Source organism: Colossoma macropomum, unplaced genomic scaffold (assembly GCF_904425465.1).
Source record: "Colossoma macropomum unplaced genomic scaffold, Colossoma_macropomum, whole genome shotgun sequence".
NCBI lineage: Eukaryota > Metazoa > Chordata > Actinopteri > Characiformes > Serrasalmidae > Colossoma > Colossoma macropomum.
Window position 1 is genome coordinate 24,341,255 of NW_023494796.1, and position 16,875 is coordinate 24,358,129.

At 37.4% G+C, this 16,875-nt stretch overlaps 1 protein-coding gene across 5 annotated transcripts in view; it reads left to right on the forward strand.

The window, feature by feature from the left end:
• Positions 1 to 16,875, forward strand: part of LOC118816662 (multiple PDZ domain protein) — a 75,097-nt gene that overhangs the window by 51,750 nt on the left and 6,472 nt on the right. For 4 of the 5 annotated variants that reach the window (XM_036583173.1, XM_036583175.1, XM_036583177.1 and 1 more), the window contains 13 exons: positions 749 to 811; positions 4,118 to 4,189; positions 7,905 to 8,073; positions 9,789 to 9,985; positions 10,566 to 10,657; positions 10,867 to 10,942; positions 11,725 to 11,805; positions 13,075 to 13,167; positions 13,364 to 13,438; positions 14,210 to 14,387; positions 15,252 to 15,397; positions 15,579 to 15,662; positions 16,242 to 16,435. In XM_036583173.1, the coding sequence (XP_036439066.1) occupies positions 749 to 811; positions 4,118 to 4,189; positions 7,905 to 8,073; positions 9,789 to 9,985; positions 10,566 to 10,657; positions 10,867 to 10,942; positions 11,725 to 11,805; positions 13,075 to 13,167; positions 13,364 to 13,438; positions 14,210 to 14,387; positions 15,252 to 15,397; positions 15,579 to 15,662; positions 16,242 to 16,435 (1,520 nt within the window). The remainder of the gene's footprint in view (positions 1 to 748; positions 812 to 4,117; positions 4,190 to 7,904; positions 8,074 to 9,788; positions 9,986 to 10,565; positions 10,658 to 10,866; positions 10,943 to 11,724; positions 11,806 to 13,074; positions 13,168 to 13,363; positions 13,439 to 14,209; positions 14,388 to 15,251; positions 15,398 to 15,578; positions 15,663 to 16,241; positions 16,436 to 16,875) is intronic. The other variant, XM_036583176.1, reaches the window with a different exon arrangement.

Below are 16,875 nucleotides of genomic sequence, written 5' to 3' on the forward strand. Positions count from 1 at the left end.
CTTGAACATATAGATGGAAATGATTGATTTTTAATGGTTGAATTTGGGTGTGAGAGTTGCATAAGAGCATTGAACATAATAAATACACATACTGCATACATATACACATATAGACAGTGCAGAGACATCAGTGCTCATTCACATTCTGGGGTGGGATGTGGGACATTGGGTTAATGAACCTGAACATTGTGAACTTGTTTGCAGGCCTTAGAACATTCTGGAAAGGAGCTTTTTTGTCTTTTCACGTAGAGTTAAGAGGAGAAGCTATTTCTCAACAACTCCAAACACTTGTATAGCGCATAGTTTCAGTGTGTATGGCAATATAAGGCCGGCGTAGCCTGGGTTTTATTTACATTATGTTTTGCAGTTTAATGCTCAGTGTAGGTCTCCCCGTCAGCTGCTTGTGAAGTCTCAGGCCAGATGTGCAGGCGGTGAGTCTTTCTTCGTCACGACACCCGCAGCTGTCTTAGTGCAGATGGCCACTAAAACTCCCTTTATTTGAACGCCTCTAAACAACAAGCATAAACCACCGGAGGCACTCAGTGCCAGCAGTCCACCATTAAAGAACGCTTTAATTATGGTGGTTTGGAGTATTATATACAGCTAGAGAGCTGCATTGATGGTGTTATTGCAGCAGTTATGAGTGAAGAATCTGTGTCTGTAGGTGCATTTCACCTCAAGTGTGTTTAATAAGTCATCTTGAAGCACTTTCAAAGTCTCTTTTTTAACATTTATGCTCATATGACAGACGTCGACGACAGACTCCACTGAGGACAGAACAGCACCCTCCACAAAGCCCAACAATGACAAGGTCAGTACTTTCAAATGTTAAGACAAAAGTGGTTTTCTAAGAGAGTAGGTTTAAAATGAGTAGTGTTGTACTGTGGCCGATTGACATGCACTGATTTCTTTTCATTTTTTTCTGTGCCAAAGATGCCAGTGGTTTCTTTTTGTACATAGTAATGCACTGTTTCAGTTAGACACGGGCCCTTGGAAAGGTCATATTTGCTTGAAGTCCTTGTGAAATGGATGTGAAATGGCATTTTGTTGTGTTTAAAGGGGCCATATCTTGGAAAAACAAATATCCCTCTATTTTCTGTAATGAAAGTGCTAGATGCACTATGTAAACACTAGGGGTGGGAATCTTTTGGCACCTCACGATTCGATTCGATTACGATTCAGAGGGCTGCGATGCGATTATAAAATGATTATCGATGCATCTCGATGCATCTTTTTTCTCTATACAGGATTTTTATCTTCCTACTGTCTGAGGACTTGGTAGTTTTAAAGCAAAGTATTTGTAATAATCTGTAATGTAAATGCATTATGGATCATTACAAATACCTTGCTTTAAATATCTAAAATATATTTTATTAATAAATCAAATGGAAGTGATCTGGCAAGTGAACTAGAAGGCTCTCATTCAGAGACACTGCTGCCACTCATCTGCGATAAAATGCGCTGTTACCCTGAAATAAGATCCAGTGGTAATGGGTGTCCACGTAGCACGTTACAGCCATCCTGCCCGTTTTCTTTAGTGATCTTATAACTTCGGTCTCCTTTTGGTCTCGTTGTAGAGAGTTGGGATTTTCGAGACTGGACGCTGAATCTCGGCTCCAAAGTGTGCAGCATGGCGCGAAAGCCCTGGTTCTCAACGACTGAGAACAGACAGCAGACAGCAGGTCACATAGCACTGAGGTCTGGCCTCGCCAGTAGCGAACGATAAAACAGAGATTAAGACGAACATTTGGAGGACTTATTCGCATTTATAAGCGGCGCGGTTGGTTAAATCTGCAACGAGAGTTAAAAAAAAGTTGCGAAAATGAACTCGCTTCTCTTTCGAATTTTCCTGTTCCACCTTAAATGGTGCAGCAGTTGCATTCGGCGCCTAAGGCAGAATTTAAGGTGAAACGGGAAAATTAGAACGAGAAGCTGGCGAATGAGAAGCGAGCTTCGTTTATATTTTTAGCCCATACTACGACATTAACACATACTGGACATTAAATGTTGCGGCTCCCAAGGTGGTTTGACTTTGTTGAAAGGACATAATGGCTCTTCTTAACATTTGGATTGTGACTCCTGATCTAACCTGGCTTTAATGCAGAGGGAGCCGGTCGCTCATCCATTGTGTTTTTGTTATGTGCCGCCACAGACTGTCCAGGCGCTGCACTTACCCACTTCCAAATTCCGCCTTTTGCGTTCCGTCAACATTACGTTATAAATTAAATATTTAGAAAATCGATTTTTGACATTTATGAATCGATTCAGAATCGTTCACGTCCGCATCGCGATGCATCTAAGAATCGAGTTTTTCCCGCACCCCTAGTAAACACTGTTAAATGTTCAAAGTGTTCACCGTACCATGGATACAGTCCATATATAGAAACTATGCTAAAAAAAAGCACATTTTGAATTTGCCGCGGTTATGATGTCACAGCCATGACACCATTTGTATATAAATGCCCTACACCAGTTTAGAATTTCAGTCAGAAAAAATAGTTTTGTCCGCTAACTTGTCCTGCAGTTTTGGAGATATTGACACCTAACCAGCTCCAAAAAGTCTGATTGTCAGAGATGTATAAAGTTTTTTTGACTGGATGTACAGTTTCTACAAAGCAACCATTCAAAAGTTTTTTCTGATTATTTCCTTTCTTATGTCACCATGCTCCAAGTCCATTAGTAGCACCCTAGCAACCACCTGGGATACCATAGCAACCACGCTATATCCAGTATCCTAGTGACCACATTAAAACACCATAGAGACCCCATTTGAAACACCTAGCAACCACCAGAGATAACAGCAACAGCCCCAGCAACCACCCCAGTGCCACAGCAAACAGTTAGCAGTAGTGATGTCTGAATACTAAATACACTGTCCTAATTGAACATATTCAGAATACATTTAAAGTACATTTACTGTACCTCTCGGTAAGGCAGATGGGAAAACATTTGCGCTATACATACTGTCCTCACTGTTACCGATTGGCGTTTTTCTTTATGTAACTATGCTGTTAATATGTTTAATGAAAAATTCCTTATCATTTAATTTTCTCTCTCTCATCACCTTTTCAGTCTACTGCTGCTCTCACAATCCCCTGAACAGACGTCCAGTACAATGTAGATGCTGAACTTATTACTTGCAAACATATCCACCACTGAGAATTAGTTTGATCATTCATTTAAAACAGCTCAGTAACAGTGAGTGTATGTTTCATCACATTGATTTACCAGTCTACTCAAGCTTTAGCAGGAACTTAAGTGTTTGTAAAGAGGCTCTTAACTGAGGTCCTCTTTAGAATTTGACTAGCAAGCATGTTTGCTACATGTTGTGATTCTAAAATAGTTCATAAGCAAACGTTGATTGTGTTTCTTTTGAATATTATATATTTTTATTATTTATTGTGTAAGCATTCTAAAAGTACTCTATTCAAAACATACAAAAGTAAGTGCATTCTGAATACTGCCTTTACAAACTGTAACTTGGACTGAATACAGATATTTAATTTTTGTATTCTGAATATGTATCCCAATACTTGTATTCCATTACATCCTAACCCTGGCAACACCCTAGTAGCCAACTAAAATACCAAAGCAACCACCTAACAAAAAAAAAAAGAAAATGCTTAAGCTGCACAATCACTTTGCATTTTCTTCAGGAAATGTGCTTTTGTTCTGGACATTTTGAATACAGGGACGCCAGTCAGAACAGAGGCAGTATAGATGTATCAGTCTTAAAAGCACAGTAACAAAAACAGGCTTTTTAATCAAGTAAGGAGAAGTTATAAAATGATCATGTTAAATTGTTTGTGATACCACAAATGCTGCCACAAATGCTATAACTGGCCTTCAGGGGAAGAATAAATTAAAAGAATATGGTCCCTTTAGAAACGTGTATAAAATATGAAATATTGGCCTAAATATCAGTATAAAATATAAGTGTGTTTGTTTAGTCGGACCTCTGTCTGTGGTCTGTGCTCTCTCTCTCTCTCTCTCTCTCTCTCTCTCTCTCTGTCTCTCTCTCTCTCTCTCTGTCTCTCTCTGGCCTTCTTTATCTCTCTCTCTTCTTTGTCTCTTTTCCTCACTGGTGCTGGTTGCTTTCTCTTTTTTTTCTCTGTAGGATGTTGAGAGTCACAGTAGACTTTTCCTCCGTCTCTCCCCAACTAACCCTTTCACCCCTACTCCGTTTAAGGTTTGTGCCTGTGTGTGCATGTTTAACATGTATGTGCTGTAATGAAAATAACTCATACAGTGTTTCATGTTGATTACACATACATGTGGTCCTAACAGCCCCCCTTTCCTATATGTGTGTGTATGTGTGTATGTGTGTGTATGTGTGTGTGTGTGTGTGTGTGTGTGTGTGTGTCAGTTTAATGCTCACAGCAAAATTATTTCAATAGATCTGGTTGCTTCTGTCACGTGCCAGATAAGGGGCAATTCCAGCCTTTCCAGAAACATTTGCCTTTTTACGGATACGCAGTGATTTTATAGCAATGATCTCCAACCCCATTTCCAAAAAGCTGGGACGCTGTGCAAAATGTAAATAAAAGCAAAATGCAATGATATGCAAATAATTTAAACACTAAATTTAATTGAAAATAGCACAAAGATAACATATCAAATGTTGAAACAGAGAAATTTTATTGTTTTTTGAAAAAGATATGCCCATTTAGAATATGATGCCAATAACACGCTCCAAAAAAGTTGGAGTGGGGGAACAAAGGGATGGTAAAGTTGTGTAATCTAAAAAAACACCTGGTGGTTGATTGGCAACAGGTCAGTAACATGATTGGGTATAAAAACAGTGTAACACTCTGTGTAAAGACTGTGAGCAAATAGAGCAACAATTCAAGAAAAATGTTTCTCAACATAAAGTAGCAAAGAACCTTTGCTTTTCATCATCTGTGGTACATCATAACATTAAAAGATTCAGAGTATCGGGAGAAATCTCTGCATGCAAGGGTCAAGGCAAAAAACAGTATTTGTTGGTCGTGATCTTTGGGCCCTCAGGCGGCACTGCATTAAAAACAGGCATGGTTCTGTAGTGGAAATCACTGCATGGGCTCAGGAACACTTCTGAAAACCACTGTCTGTGAAAACAGTTTGTCTCTGTATCCACAAATGCAAGTTAAAACCCAAAAATGCAAAGAAGAAACCAAATATAAACAGGATCCAGAAATGCTGCCACCTTCTCTGGGCCTGAGCTCATTTAAAATGGACTGAGGGGAAGTGGAAAAGTGTTCTGTTGTCCAACCAATCAACGTTTGAGATTCTTTTTGGAAATCATGGACACTTTGTCCATTAAAAGAGTCTGGGTGTTAATCTGGCCTGCCTGCAGTCCAGACCTGTCACCCACTGATAACATTTGGCGCATTATGACTTGAAAAATACGACAAAGGAGACCCTAATACTGCTGCAGCTGAAATCCTATATCAAACAAGAATGGAAAAACATTTCACTTTCAAAACTACAGCAGTGTCTCCTCAGTTCCCAGACGCTTACAGAGTGTTGTTAAAAGAAGAGGTGATGAAACACAGTGGTAAACATGCCCCCATCCCAACTTTTTTGGAACATGTTGTCAGCATCAAATTCAAAATGGGCGTAACTATAAAATTTCTCAGTTTCAACATTTGATAGGTTGTCTTTGTAGTGATTTGCATATCATTGCATCCTATTTATATTTACATTCTTCACAGCATCCTTTTTTGGAAATGGGGTTGTACATTTGTGTGCACATTTAACAGTGATGAGCAATAACTCACAGTGCTCCTTATCAAGATTTTAACCATTTTGTTTCCAACCAAATCTTAACAGTGGAATAAGAGTATTACTGCAATACTTGTGAAGTAACTGAGGGTTAATATAAAAACAATTCAGGTTATAATAGAACTCTAAAACATTCTGAAAATGAATGAGTCAACACAAATATGAATTATTTAAGTAAGTGAACACCCACTTTGTAAACTTATTGAATTTTAACTAGGCACAGGAAGAAGAAATAGTATGGTCAGTTAGTCAGGATTCATTACAGATCTAATTGGCGCCCAGCTGTGATCAGTTAGGAGGATTCTGATTAGCTCAGAATAAAGCAGCTGTTTCTGAAGGATTTCACTGCTTGAAGTGCATTTCAGAGCGAAACATCCATGATGAGCACAAAGACAATTTCAAAATAACTTTGAAATGCTTATCAACCTATTTTCTTGTTTTTGTTTCATTGGAATTTTGTGTTTTTTTACTTGAAATGCAAGGTTCAATTTGTAAATAAACCTTGAATTCTTGTCTTCTTGGTGAGCTTTGGGCCAACAAAAAGGGAAGATGTTTTTAAAATGAGTGGTGATGTACATATTAGGGATGCACATTTTAATACCTTTCATTAACAACCTTTCATCAGTAGTCATTTCTTTATGTATAATGTTAGTTCACCAATATAACTGAAAAGGTTGGATAATGCTGTATTTTTATGATTCCAGGCTCAGCAGGATTTCACTTGCATTCAAAACACATCAGACCAAATCACCCACCACCATATGAAAGCACGTAATAATATGTATTTAGAGGGCTGTTAAATCTGATTGAAAAAGAAGGACATTTAGAGAAGTCTCCTCCTTTTTGATAGCTACACTTAAAGTGTCTATTAAAAACAGTAGATGGAGCCCAAGGATGTAGACTTTTTATGTGTAGTAGTGCATGAAAGCTGTTTTGCCACAGAAGTAACAAAACTTTGTTGGCTTTTTTAATGTCCGCTTTTACATAAAATTTAATAATAAAATGTAACAATTAAAATAACTTTTTATCAGTCTGTTAATAGGCTGTTAATTGTAATTATTTCACTACATCTGATAGGAATCAGCCTTGTAAAATATTAAAAAACAGGAGTCCTTGAACTGAGATGATTAAAGACTAGCAAGTATTTTTGAGCAAAGAAAAAAAGGAAAAATAATACTCATCTAATGAAAATAAACAGATTTTAAACGGCAAGTATTGTGGTAATGATTAATAAACAGTGTACAGTGCAACCCTAGTCTGAAATAAAAAATGTGAAACTTTCAGCTGAATGCATACAGTGCCATTATTATGGAATTGCCCTTAATAGGCATGTCATAATGTTGCATCTAGATTTTGCTTTAAAAAGCTGGCTTGATTTGTTGGCTTTGACTAGTGAATCTTTCAAGCTGTTCAAATTAGCATTAATAATGATAACATTTCCTGCTTGATCTGTAGTTTTTAATTACAGCTCACATTAAAGGTAAGTTGAGCTTCAGTCTGCTGGCTTTAAACGTCTATGAATGATGTGGAGCTAAAGACTAAAGTTTTATGCTGAAAGTTAGATCAGTGCAATTTAGCAAGGGGAAATAAAGTATGACCATTTGATTGTGGTTCATATAACTTGGTGTGAATGATTTGGAAAGTGTTTACATGGAAGCATCAAGCAGGAGGACAGATTAAAGCACCACAGCTGTGCCAGAACTAGCTTAGCGTTTACTAACAGAGAGAATAATAGACGTGCAAATTGTATGATTCTGTTCTTTTTGTAGTACCAGAAATTGGCATGTGAGTTGCACAAATTTTCAATAGGGGCTTTAAACATGTATTTGATAAATGGGAGTAAAACTGATTATGTTTAAGACAGAAATATTAGTTTAAAGTGATACTCCAGTCTTTTGCAGCATGATGTCTGTCTGCCAAATCTATATCATATGATTTACCTCAGAAATAAATTTTGATATATTTTCCTGTGCTTAGTTAAAGAACAGAAAAACCTTTTAACTCAAAACGTACCTGTAGTAGAAACCAATGGGCGGATGCTATTTTAACCTAGTCAACATGAACAGGTAGTCTAGGTGAGTCTGTAGGACATTTATTATAGTTTTCCTCTTTCTAAATGTGTCCTCTGGTTGCCATGGCAGCTAAATCGGGAGCCAGGGAAAGTTTCCCCTACAACGTCATTCCTCTCGTTGCCGGTGGTCCCACATGTGGGTGAGACAGACACGGACACGCTGACGGAGATTCCTGACCGAATCGTTCTTCCTCATGACACTTCTGAGGAAGAGGAGGACGAGTTTGGCTACACCTGGAGTGAGTGATCTCATCTGCGTCTTTAAAGTTCATTTCACACATACCCATCAAGCCGAGACAGTAGTTTTAAAGAATATTACCACACGGTGCCAAAATATCTTCACTTAATTCAAATTCACAAGACTTGTTATTACCGTATTAAGCACAGTTTGAACTCCTCCGATGAGACTCCTTATAAAAAGGCAGATCAGTGTGAACCCTGTAGTTGTAGAAGACTGGATGCCAGAGTTTTCAAAAGTTTAATTTTTCGTTTTAGACCTTAAATCAACAAACAACCAATTTATTATTTTAACTTTGGCAGATTTATGTTGCAATTTTTTTAAGTAAATAATGTGAGCCAGGTAAGTTCACATGTGCTGTCTGTGAATGCTGTTGTTACACGTGTTAAAATGTCACAACATAATTTTGCAAGATGCATTGTCTTTTACTTTCAGTGTAGTACTTTATTTGATTCAGGTTATTTAAATAGGCACTGATTTAAAACTAGTAAATTTTAAATGCCAGTTTGGCCCAATAAAGAGGAAATAATGGTGCCTTTATTGCAAATTTTGCTGATAGTGAAAGAAATGTGCCACGTCACACGTCATTCATTCACCAAACATAGTGTGAGCTTTGGATGGAAAGAAGGATAACAAAAATCGTCAAACAAATCGGCCATCTGTCAATTTGGCTGCAAAGACATCGAAATCTGAATCGTCCATCAAAAATTCATAATCTGTGCGTACCTAGACAGTACATTTCATCAGTCCCTCATGGGCTAGCTTGCTCATTTGAACATTTTTCAAAACTTTTTGTGCTCTTTTGTGGACAAAGAGATTTTTGAAAATCGTTGCTGTACGAACAAAAACATGCCCCCAAAACAGTAACTTTACAGGAGAAAGCAAAAACTTTATAAACCTTTAATGTAAGTTAACATAAAGAGGTTCTAAGTGATTTTGTAGCATTTCTGTATGTCCATTTATCATGAAATTTTCACAAAATTTACAGCCACCTTGTTTCTAAAATAAAGCTTGACAAAAATGGAGATGCATGGTTTATGGATGTATGTTAAACTTTTTGAAACTCTGGTATCCAGTGTTACATAGAGAGTTCACACTAATCATACTGCTTGTCAATCAAACGTTCAGAAATCCCATGTCATCGAATGAGTGTAAACTGGACTTAATACTGTACTATCACATATCTCCACCGGAGGGCAGCATTATCTCATAATAATGAGGTTGTACCTCTGTCCTGCGTATTTTGGTGTATTTCCTGCTCCAGGACATCCCAGCTATACTCCAGAGCGTCATTACTCCAGAGTCAAGGCTGAAGAGCTGTTATAAGTGCAAATGACAGGGGTTCTTAATCCTGCTGCCCAGCAGTTTTTATGTTTAACAAACTTGATTCAGCTCCAGAAGGGCTTGGCAGTTAGCGGGTGAGCTGAATCAGCTATGTTAGAGCACTGGACTATACCCTGAACTGGGACTTAGAAGCACTGGGGCTTGATAATAAAGTACTTTTTTGCTGCATTGCTGTAGGGAAAGGTAGCAAGAAAGCACACTGTGGTACGTAAAAGAGTTCAAAGGTGCTAAAGGCACAGATATATGTAGTGTCAAGCTATTGTGCCTTAATTTATTTGTAAAATCTACTTTTAAAGGCAGTCCTTGTGTATTTGATATCTATTCCTGCAGTGATCATGTAATTCTTTTATGCGTTTGTGTTTGTGTGAGTAGAGAAGGTTGTGGACCGTTACGGGAGTTTGCCAGGTGTGCTGCATATGATCGAACTGGAGAAAGGCAGAAGCGGTCTGGGTCTCAGTCTAGCAGGGAATCGAGACCGATCCCGCATGAGCGTCTTCGTGGTGGGGATTGACCCCAGCGGCGCGGCTGGAAAGGATGGACGGATCGTCGTAGGAGATGAGCTGCTGGAGGTTAGCACACTGAACATGTTTCACTTGCCATCAGTGACATTTACTGGCAAAAGTCACCAAAGCAATTGTTTCAAGCCCTTTGTCTAAGCAGTGAGTGAGTTTTTGTTTGTAATTTTTAAAAATAAATACAAATAAGCATAAATTACAATTAATACCAGGCTGCCACAGAGATTTTGGAAATGGCTTAACAAAAACATTAACTAATAGAAAATCTCAACTAATTGTATTAATGTTATTTGTATTTATTCTAATATTTGTGTTTTGCTGAACAAAGTTTACTGCCCAGATAAATTATTTTTAAAACTAAATTTCTCAAAGTTTTGCACAATAATGTACATATGTAAAATGATTCTAATATGTTGGTCCTTGTACAACTTCATACGCTACATTGATAATTAGTAGGAAACTAGAAAGCTGTTTAAAAAAGAAATAGAGCTGTATCTGATTCTGTTGTCTGAGAAATGTATATAACATCAAGAATAACGTTATAATTAATGTTCACAGTGCCCCATGTTTCTAAAGTGGGGCAGTTCCACTCCATTTTGTTTAGGTCCTTAGTGGTTTTTCGTCCTCTTTGCAGATTAATGGTCAGATTCTGTACGGCCGCTCCCATCAAAACGCCTCCTCCATCATTAAGAGCGCCCCCTCCAAAGTCAAAATCATCTTCATAAGGTGAGGTCAAAATATTTAAATGAGTACTAAATCAGTAGTGAAGGAAATGCATTGTAAAGCCTGTTCAGTACTGAGTCAGGACCACCAGATGGCACCATTGGTCTTCAGTAGTCTGAAAGACTGAATTTAAATGAGGGCTTTGCCAAATGAAGCATGCTGGACTTCTGGAAAGCTTTCATTCTATTGAGCTGGGCGTATGTGTCTGTCAGGAACACGGATGCTCTGAGTCAGATGGCTGTTGGCCCAATGAAGGAGTTTGGAGACACCCTGGATACACAAATAGAGGTAAAAATGAGCATATATAATAATAATAATTAATAATATCTTTATTTATCGAGCACTTTTCATACTGGTGGCAGCTCAAAGTATTTGACAGACTGGTGATAATGTTTTACAGTAACAGACAAGACAATGACAGATCAAGTTAAAAAGAAAGAATTTCTCTCTAAGTTAAGCATAATAACTGAAGAAGAATCCTATTCACGGTTTCTGTATTTTCTGGAAGGTTTTTGCAGAAGACCCATGTCTGCAGATCTAAGATTATTTACTAGAACATAAACAGACAGACACTCTGTGATGTAAGCGGTGCTTTAAGGTCATTTAGAGCTTTAAAAACTAGGAGCAAACTTCAAAATCTATCCTCAAAGATATTGGTAGCCAGTGCAGTTTTTTTCAAAATAGGAGTGATAAGATTTCTCTCTTTTTGTTTTTGTTAGGGTCTGTGCTGCCACATTCTGTTTGAGTTGTAGAGGATGTATTGTTTTCTTAAGGAGCCCTGTAAGAAGACCATTACAGTAATCAATTCAGCTTGAAACAAATGCATGAACCAGTTTCTGTACCGTCGCTCAGAGATAGAAAAATCAGAACTTATTTTTCAAATGACAATATATAAATGAAAATATATAAAAAAAACAAGAGGTTGCTGAGATTTGGGCATCTGCAGTTTTCTTCAGTGTATATACAATTATTTTCACAAGTAATTAAAAAAAAAAAACTGATTCTGAAATTCTGTAAGATTCCTTTTGTTGTTAACATCTGTTTTTGCTTTACTTTAACTTTTCTATCAGCCTGAAACGTGCTCTTCTATCAGCCACTCGCTGTCAGATACGGACATGTCTAAAAGTGTTCAGCATATAATCCTACAAGTGGTAAGAAAAACTCTCTGTCTCTCCCTTTCTCTTTCTTTCTCTCTCTCATTCTCCCCCTCCCATTCCTTCCCTCCTTCTTCGGCACACAGACGTTTTTTTATTCACAGGAATGCATCCCACACTCATGCATTCACAGTTATGCATGCATGCATACTATCATCCATACACACACATTATGTATTTCTATACTAGTGGGGTTTGACATTGACTCCTCTGAAACTGTAACCTGGTGGAACTTTGTTTGGTAAAAAACATTTCTATTTAATAAATGCAATACGTTTATCTCTCAGCATAATCAAATTAATCTATTTTAGATTGTTTAAAGTGGTAAACATAAAATACAGGACAACCGTTACACCGTATGATGATCATTACAGAGTTTTAAGAATAAATAAGGTAAAAATTGAATGTCTAGTCCTGCTCAACCCTTGTTATTCGGGGGCCATATTACAAAATCTTCCTACTTTCATGACAAAATAAGATTTTTCACAAATTTGTATTGTAGAAGCAAAATTTATCTTCATTTAGGAATTCTATCTGATCTTACAGAATCTGAAGTTAAGAAATCCTACTCATAAATAATCGAGTTTTATGTCTGTTACCAAGCAATCGACAATACACACAGCTGAAAAATACTTAATCAAAATAGTGTTAAATTGTAAGTTACTTAGCTAGACGGCTACCAGTGTAAGGGGAATGTCAAAACTAAACTATAGTGTGATGAACCAGAAGTTTATAGGAAAACCTAGTAATACTGTGACACTACCCCTGCTGTTTAACAGGGCATTGCCGCTCCCTAGTTTCAGTTCCATGTCTCAAGACTTTAACCAGTGTGCGAGCTGCACTAACGTTTCTCCCCCTAGTAAACATCCACACGTTTAACTTAGCCTGCTCACTATTCTCCACCATCACTGTAATATTTTATTTGGTGAGTTTTGGAGTTAGGATGATAACAGAACTGTTATTCTGTAATAGCAGTTTTACTTAATTCAGTCCTCACTGAAAGTGTCATAGTAGCCAAAGAGATATGATTTCAGGATGTTTCTGTAATATGGCCCCTGCTTCAGTCCTGTAGTAGACTCCCAACAGCAGATTTTCTTTAGACAGACTAGTCTTTCAAGGGGATTGATATTGTGTATCACTTTGTGCCACTGGGTTAGGCTAAGGGGCACACACATAGTCCAAGTAACTATGATGCATAGTCTTGCAGCAGCAAAAAAGCCTCATATCAGTGAATCTTGTTCTCTTTCTTCTTTAATCGGAAAACAGGAGGAGAGTGGTGTGGGACTGGTCTTGATGGAGGAGGACAGCAGGAACGGCATGATCGTGCAGAGTATTATGGACGATGGAGCGGCCAGAAAGGTACAGGCCTCAAATTTGTTTAATATAATACAAGTTTATTGCTGTAATCTGTGTAGGGCCTGTGGTGCAATATATAGTCTGCATAGTGGTAAACATGTAGTAAAATAAGTCACAACTGAGCATTATATAAGAAATAAAAAAGGGACATTTACAAAGTTGTAAAAAAGTCAGACTTGTAAATGGTGTGTGTGTTCAGGAGGGCAGTATACAGGCAGGAGACAGACTGCTGGCAGTGGACGAAGAGATGGTGCTGGGCTTCTCTGAGGAAAAGGTAACAAACTCACACAGCACCTGACATTTATGTTATTCCAAACCTGCCCATGTATTGCTCAATGTCTTTTAAACAAATAAGAAACCGTTTTGATTTCCCTGTTGTTGTTTTTTTACTGGCATTTATTTTCTCATCCTTTTCCTTTTCCATTTTTTCCTTTTCATCCTTTTCCTTTTTTTCCACATAGATACAATATTGTGCAAAAGTATGTTATTTATTTGCTTTTACCATCTAATAGCTAGTTAATCTAATTAATTCTCTGTTAGATTAAATTATCTGTGCAGCAGATGCAATGCAATGGCTGGAGTGCACTGAGATGTTCCTGAATCTATTCTTCTAACTAAGCAATGTCCGATCTTATCCATAAAGCCCCAGTGTGGCTGCAGGTTTTCTTTCCAACAAAGCAGGACTGCACAGGATTAGTTGTTTGAAGGCTGAGCAATTGAGCTGCTCACTTGCAGCTACACCAGCCCTTTGTGGATAAGATTGGACACCCCAGCTCTAACTGTATTCCTCTAACCAAAATATTAATAATGTTTGTTTGTTTGTTTGTTTATTTATTTAAATGAAAATGTAAGGAGTCAGATGCTCGCAGATTAAAAACAGTTTTGAGCTTTTAATTAAAAAATGGAGATCCAAACTCATAGTGATTAAACAGGCGTAGGTCTAAACTGAGAAAGAGCAAACAAAAGCCAAAAGGGACATCCAGCAAAAGGTCAAAAACGTAAGACAAAGAATTATTATCCATGACATTGATTGTGTTTTTTGCAGGTGATGTCACTACTGAACAAACCAAAGAGCTCAGTGAAGCTCACCATCTGTAGGGATGACCCCGCTCCAATCTCAAACGTATCCAATCAGATGACCAGAGACTCAGACCCAGGGGCAGACACTTTAGCCAGCATGCCCCTGACTGTAGCAACGCCACCAGAAACAGAACCAGTCAGGAGTGAGTACACAGAGAGAAGATCAAACCATTGAGAATATTTTAGTAGTGATGTACCGACGTGTCATTTCTAGGCTGATAATGATAACAGATAACTAACATGTTGAAACGGATACTGAAACCAAGAACATTGAAAGTATAATCTGTACATGAAGTAAAAAATGTGACCAATACAGATACTGATTTTAAGGGGCTAAAATTTATATAAGCAATAACATCAGCTAATTAATTTAAAAAAGTTATTATTTTATGTTTATATTTTAGGTTTTAATGTTATACTTCAGTAGTTTTAGTTATAAAACAATATATGAATATGAAAATGATTGTTTAAACTGATATGTCATCTTCTGTTTGTGAAATTTCACTGTCAGTTTTCATTAATCAATAATTCATCAGAAACTCACAGTCTTAAATAAAATACTTTTTCTGGGGATATGTTACCCATAATTCATGGTATTTTTCATTATTCAGTTTTCTTCATACAATTATGTTTTTGTGTTATTCTTATGTTATTTTCATGCTAAAGATTAGCTTTTTGTTATTTAAACCATGCATGCATATTTCAAACATTACATTATTTCATTCAAAAATATATTCCTAATACTAAATTGCATTAAGCAAAAAAAGGCCATTTTAATACATTTTTCAATTTTACATATATTTCTTTACATATATTACTCGTAATTATCAGTTCAGTAATTGTGATTCCAGTATGAGGCTGATAATTACATTTTCCATTACTCTTGAATAATATCTCAGCCACTGCACCCTCATTCCTCACCATGCACCTCTCCTTTTAGTGTTGTCAACCTTGTTGTGTAGTTTATAGTTATTGATTATTTGACTGCAGTTTCCATGGTGTTTCAGGTTCCAGCAGGTCATCAACCCCTGCAACCTTGGTGTCTGACCCTGTGACCTGTCCCATCATCCCTGGCTGTGAGACCACCATCGAGATCTCTAAAGGGAGAACAGGACTCGGCCTCAGCATTGTGGGCGGCTGTGACACACTACTGGTAAATGGACTACAAATGTTAGTGTTTGTGTTTAAGAGAGAGAGAGAGAGAGAGAGAGAGAGAGAATCTTTACAAAAGATTTACACAAATTGTGAGTCGTCTTCTGTAGTACGTGACACACAAATACTCTAGCATTCACATACCTCCATCTACACAGTACTAATGTCAGTGTGTTTTACAGGGTGCTATAATAATCCATGAGGTGTATGAGGAGGGGGCTGCTTCTAAAGATGGCAGGCTGTGGGCTGGAGACCAGATTCTTGAGGTAAAATTCATCTACAATGTCTTTAACATTAAAACATCACCATTACATATCTATAGCTGTCAAACATCAGCATTATAGAAGTATAATAAAGCTGTCAAACATTTAAAATAATTAATTGTGGTTAGTTGCGTTCTTATATGTTTATATAACATATATCTCATATAGACTGTCCCGCACTTCTTCTCACTCTCATACTTCTGTTTTGAGGGGAGTTATAGTCTTCCACATTACTGTTGATTTTGTTAGTTTGCTGCTCTTTGATTTATCCATAGTTCTCCTATGATAACCGTTTAGTGTAGTCTGCTAAATTACTGATATTGCTGCATCAGTGATGTTTTTTGCTTGTTAATACTTGTAGTACAAGTTCTTCAGACTTCAAGAAACAAATTCATGACATTGCAGTAGTTGGAAGTAACTTTGGTTTAATCAAGAGAGCCATCATTTGATTATGCCTTTTAAAAAGTGTTTGAATGAGGGGGGCTGCAGTCATGAAACTAACAACTAACAGTTGTTACAATCACTAGCATATTTTGATTATTTAATGTGAACCTCTCTTTCTCTGTCTCTCTCTCTCTCCAGGTGAACGGTATAGACTTGCGTATGGCAACCCATGATGAGGCCATAAATGTGCTGAGGCAGACTCCTCAGAGAGTACGTCTTACCGTGTTCCGTGATGAAGGTCAGTATAAGGAGGAGGAGCTATGGGATGTTCTCACTGTGGAGCTGCAGAAGAAACCAGGCCAAAGCCTTGGACTCAGTATTGTTGGGAGAAGGTACCAGAATAAACCCAAATACTTGCATAATCATCTATATAGTCAACATATATAGTTCAGAGGTGTCCAATTTCAGTCTTGGAGGGCCGGAGTTCAGCATAGTTTGGTCATTTCTCTGCTTAAACACACATACTAAACTACACTACTGATAACTAACTGCTGAGATGAATCTGGACTCCGACCTACTAGGACTGGAACGGGAGACACTGATATAGCTATGAAACATTCTTTTGTCTGTTTTTATAGATAACATTGGTAGGAAGTCTAAATCTTAATTGTGAAAAGAGCTGTACAAATTAAACTGAATTAAAAGTGAATTGACAAGTAATGGAAGCTTAGAGACATCTATGGACAAAAGCAGACAAAATTCAGGGTAAAGGACGGCTGCCACTGCTAGCTTTTGCAGTTCAATGTGTTTTTGTCCATTTTTGTAGATAACA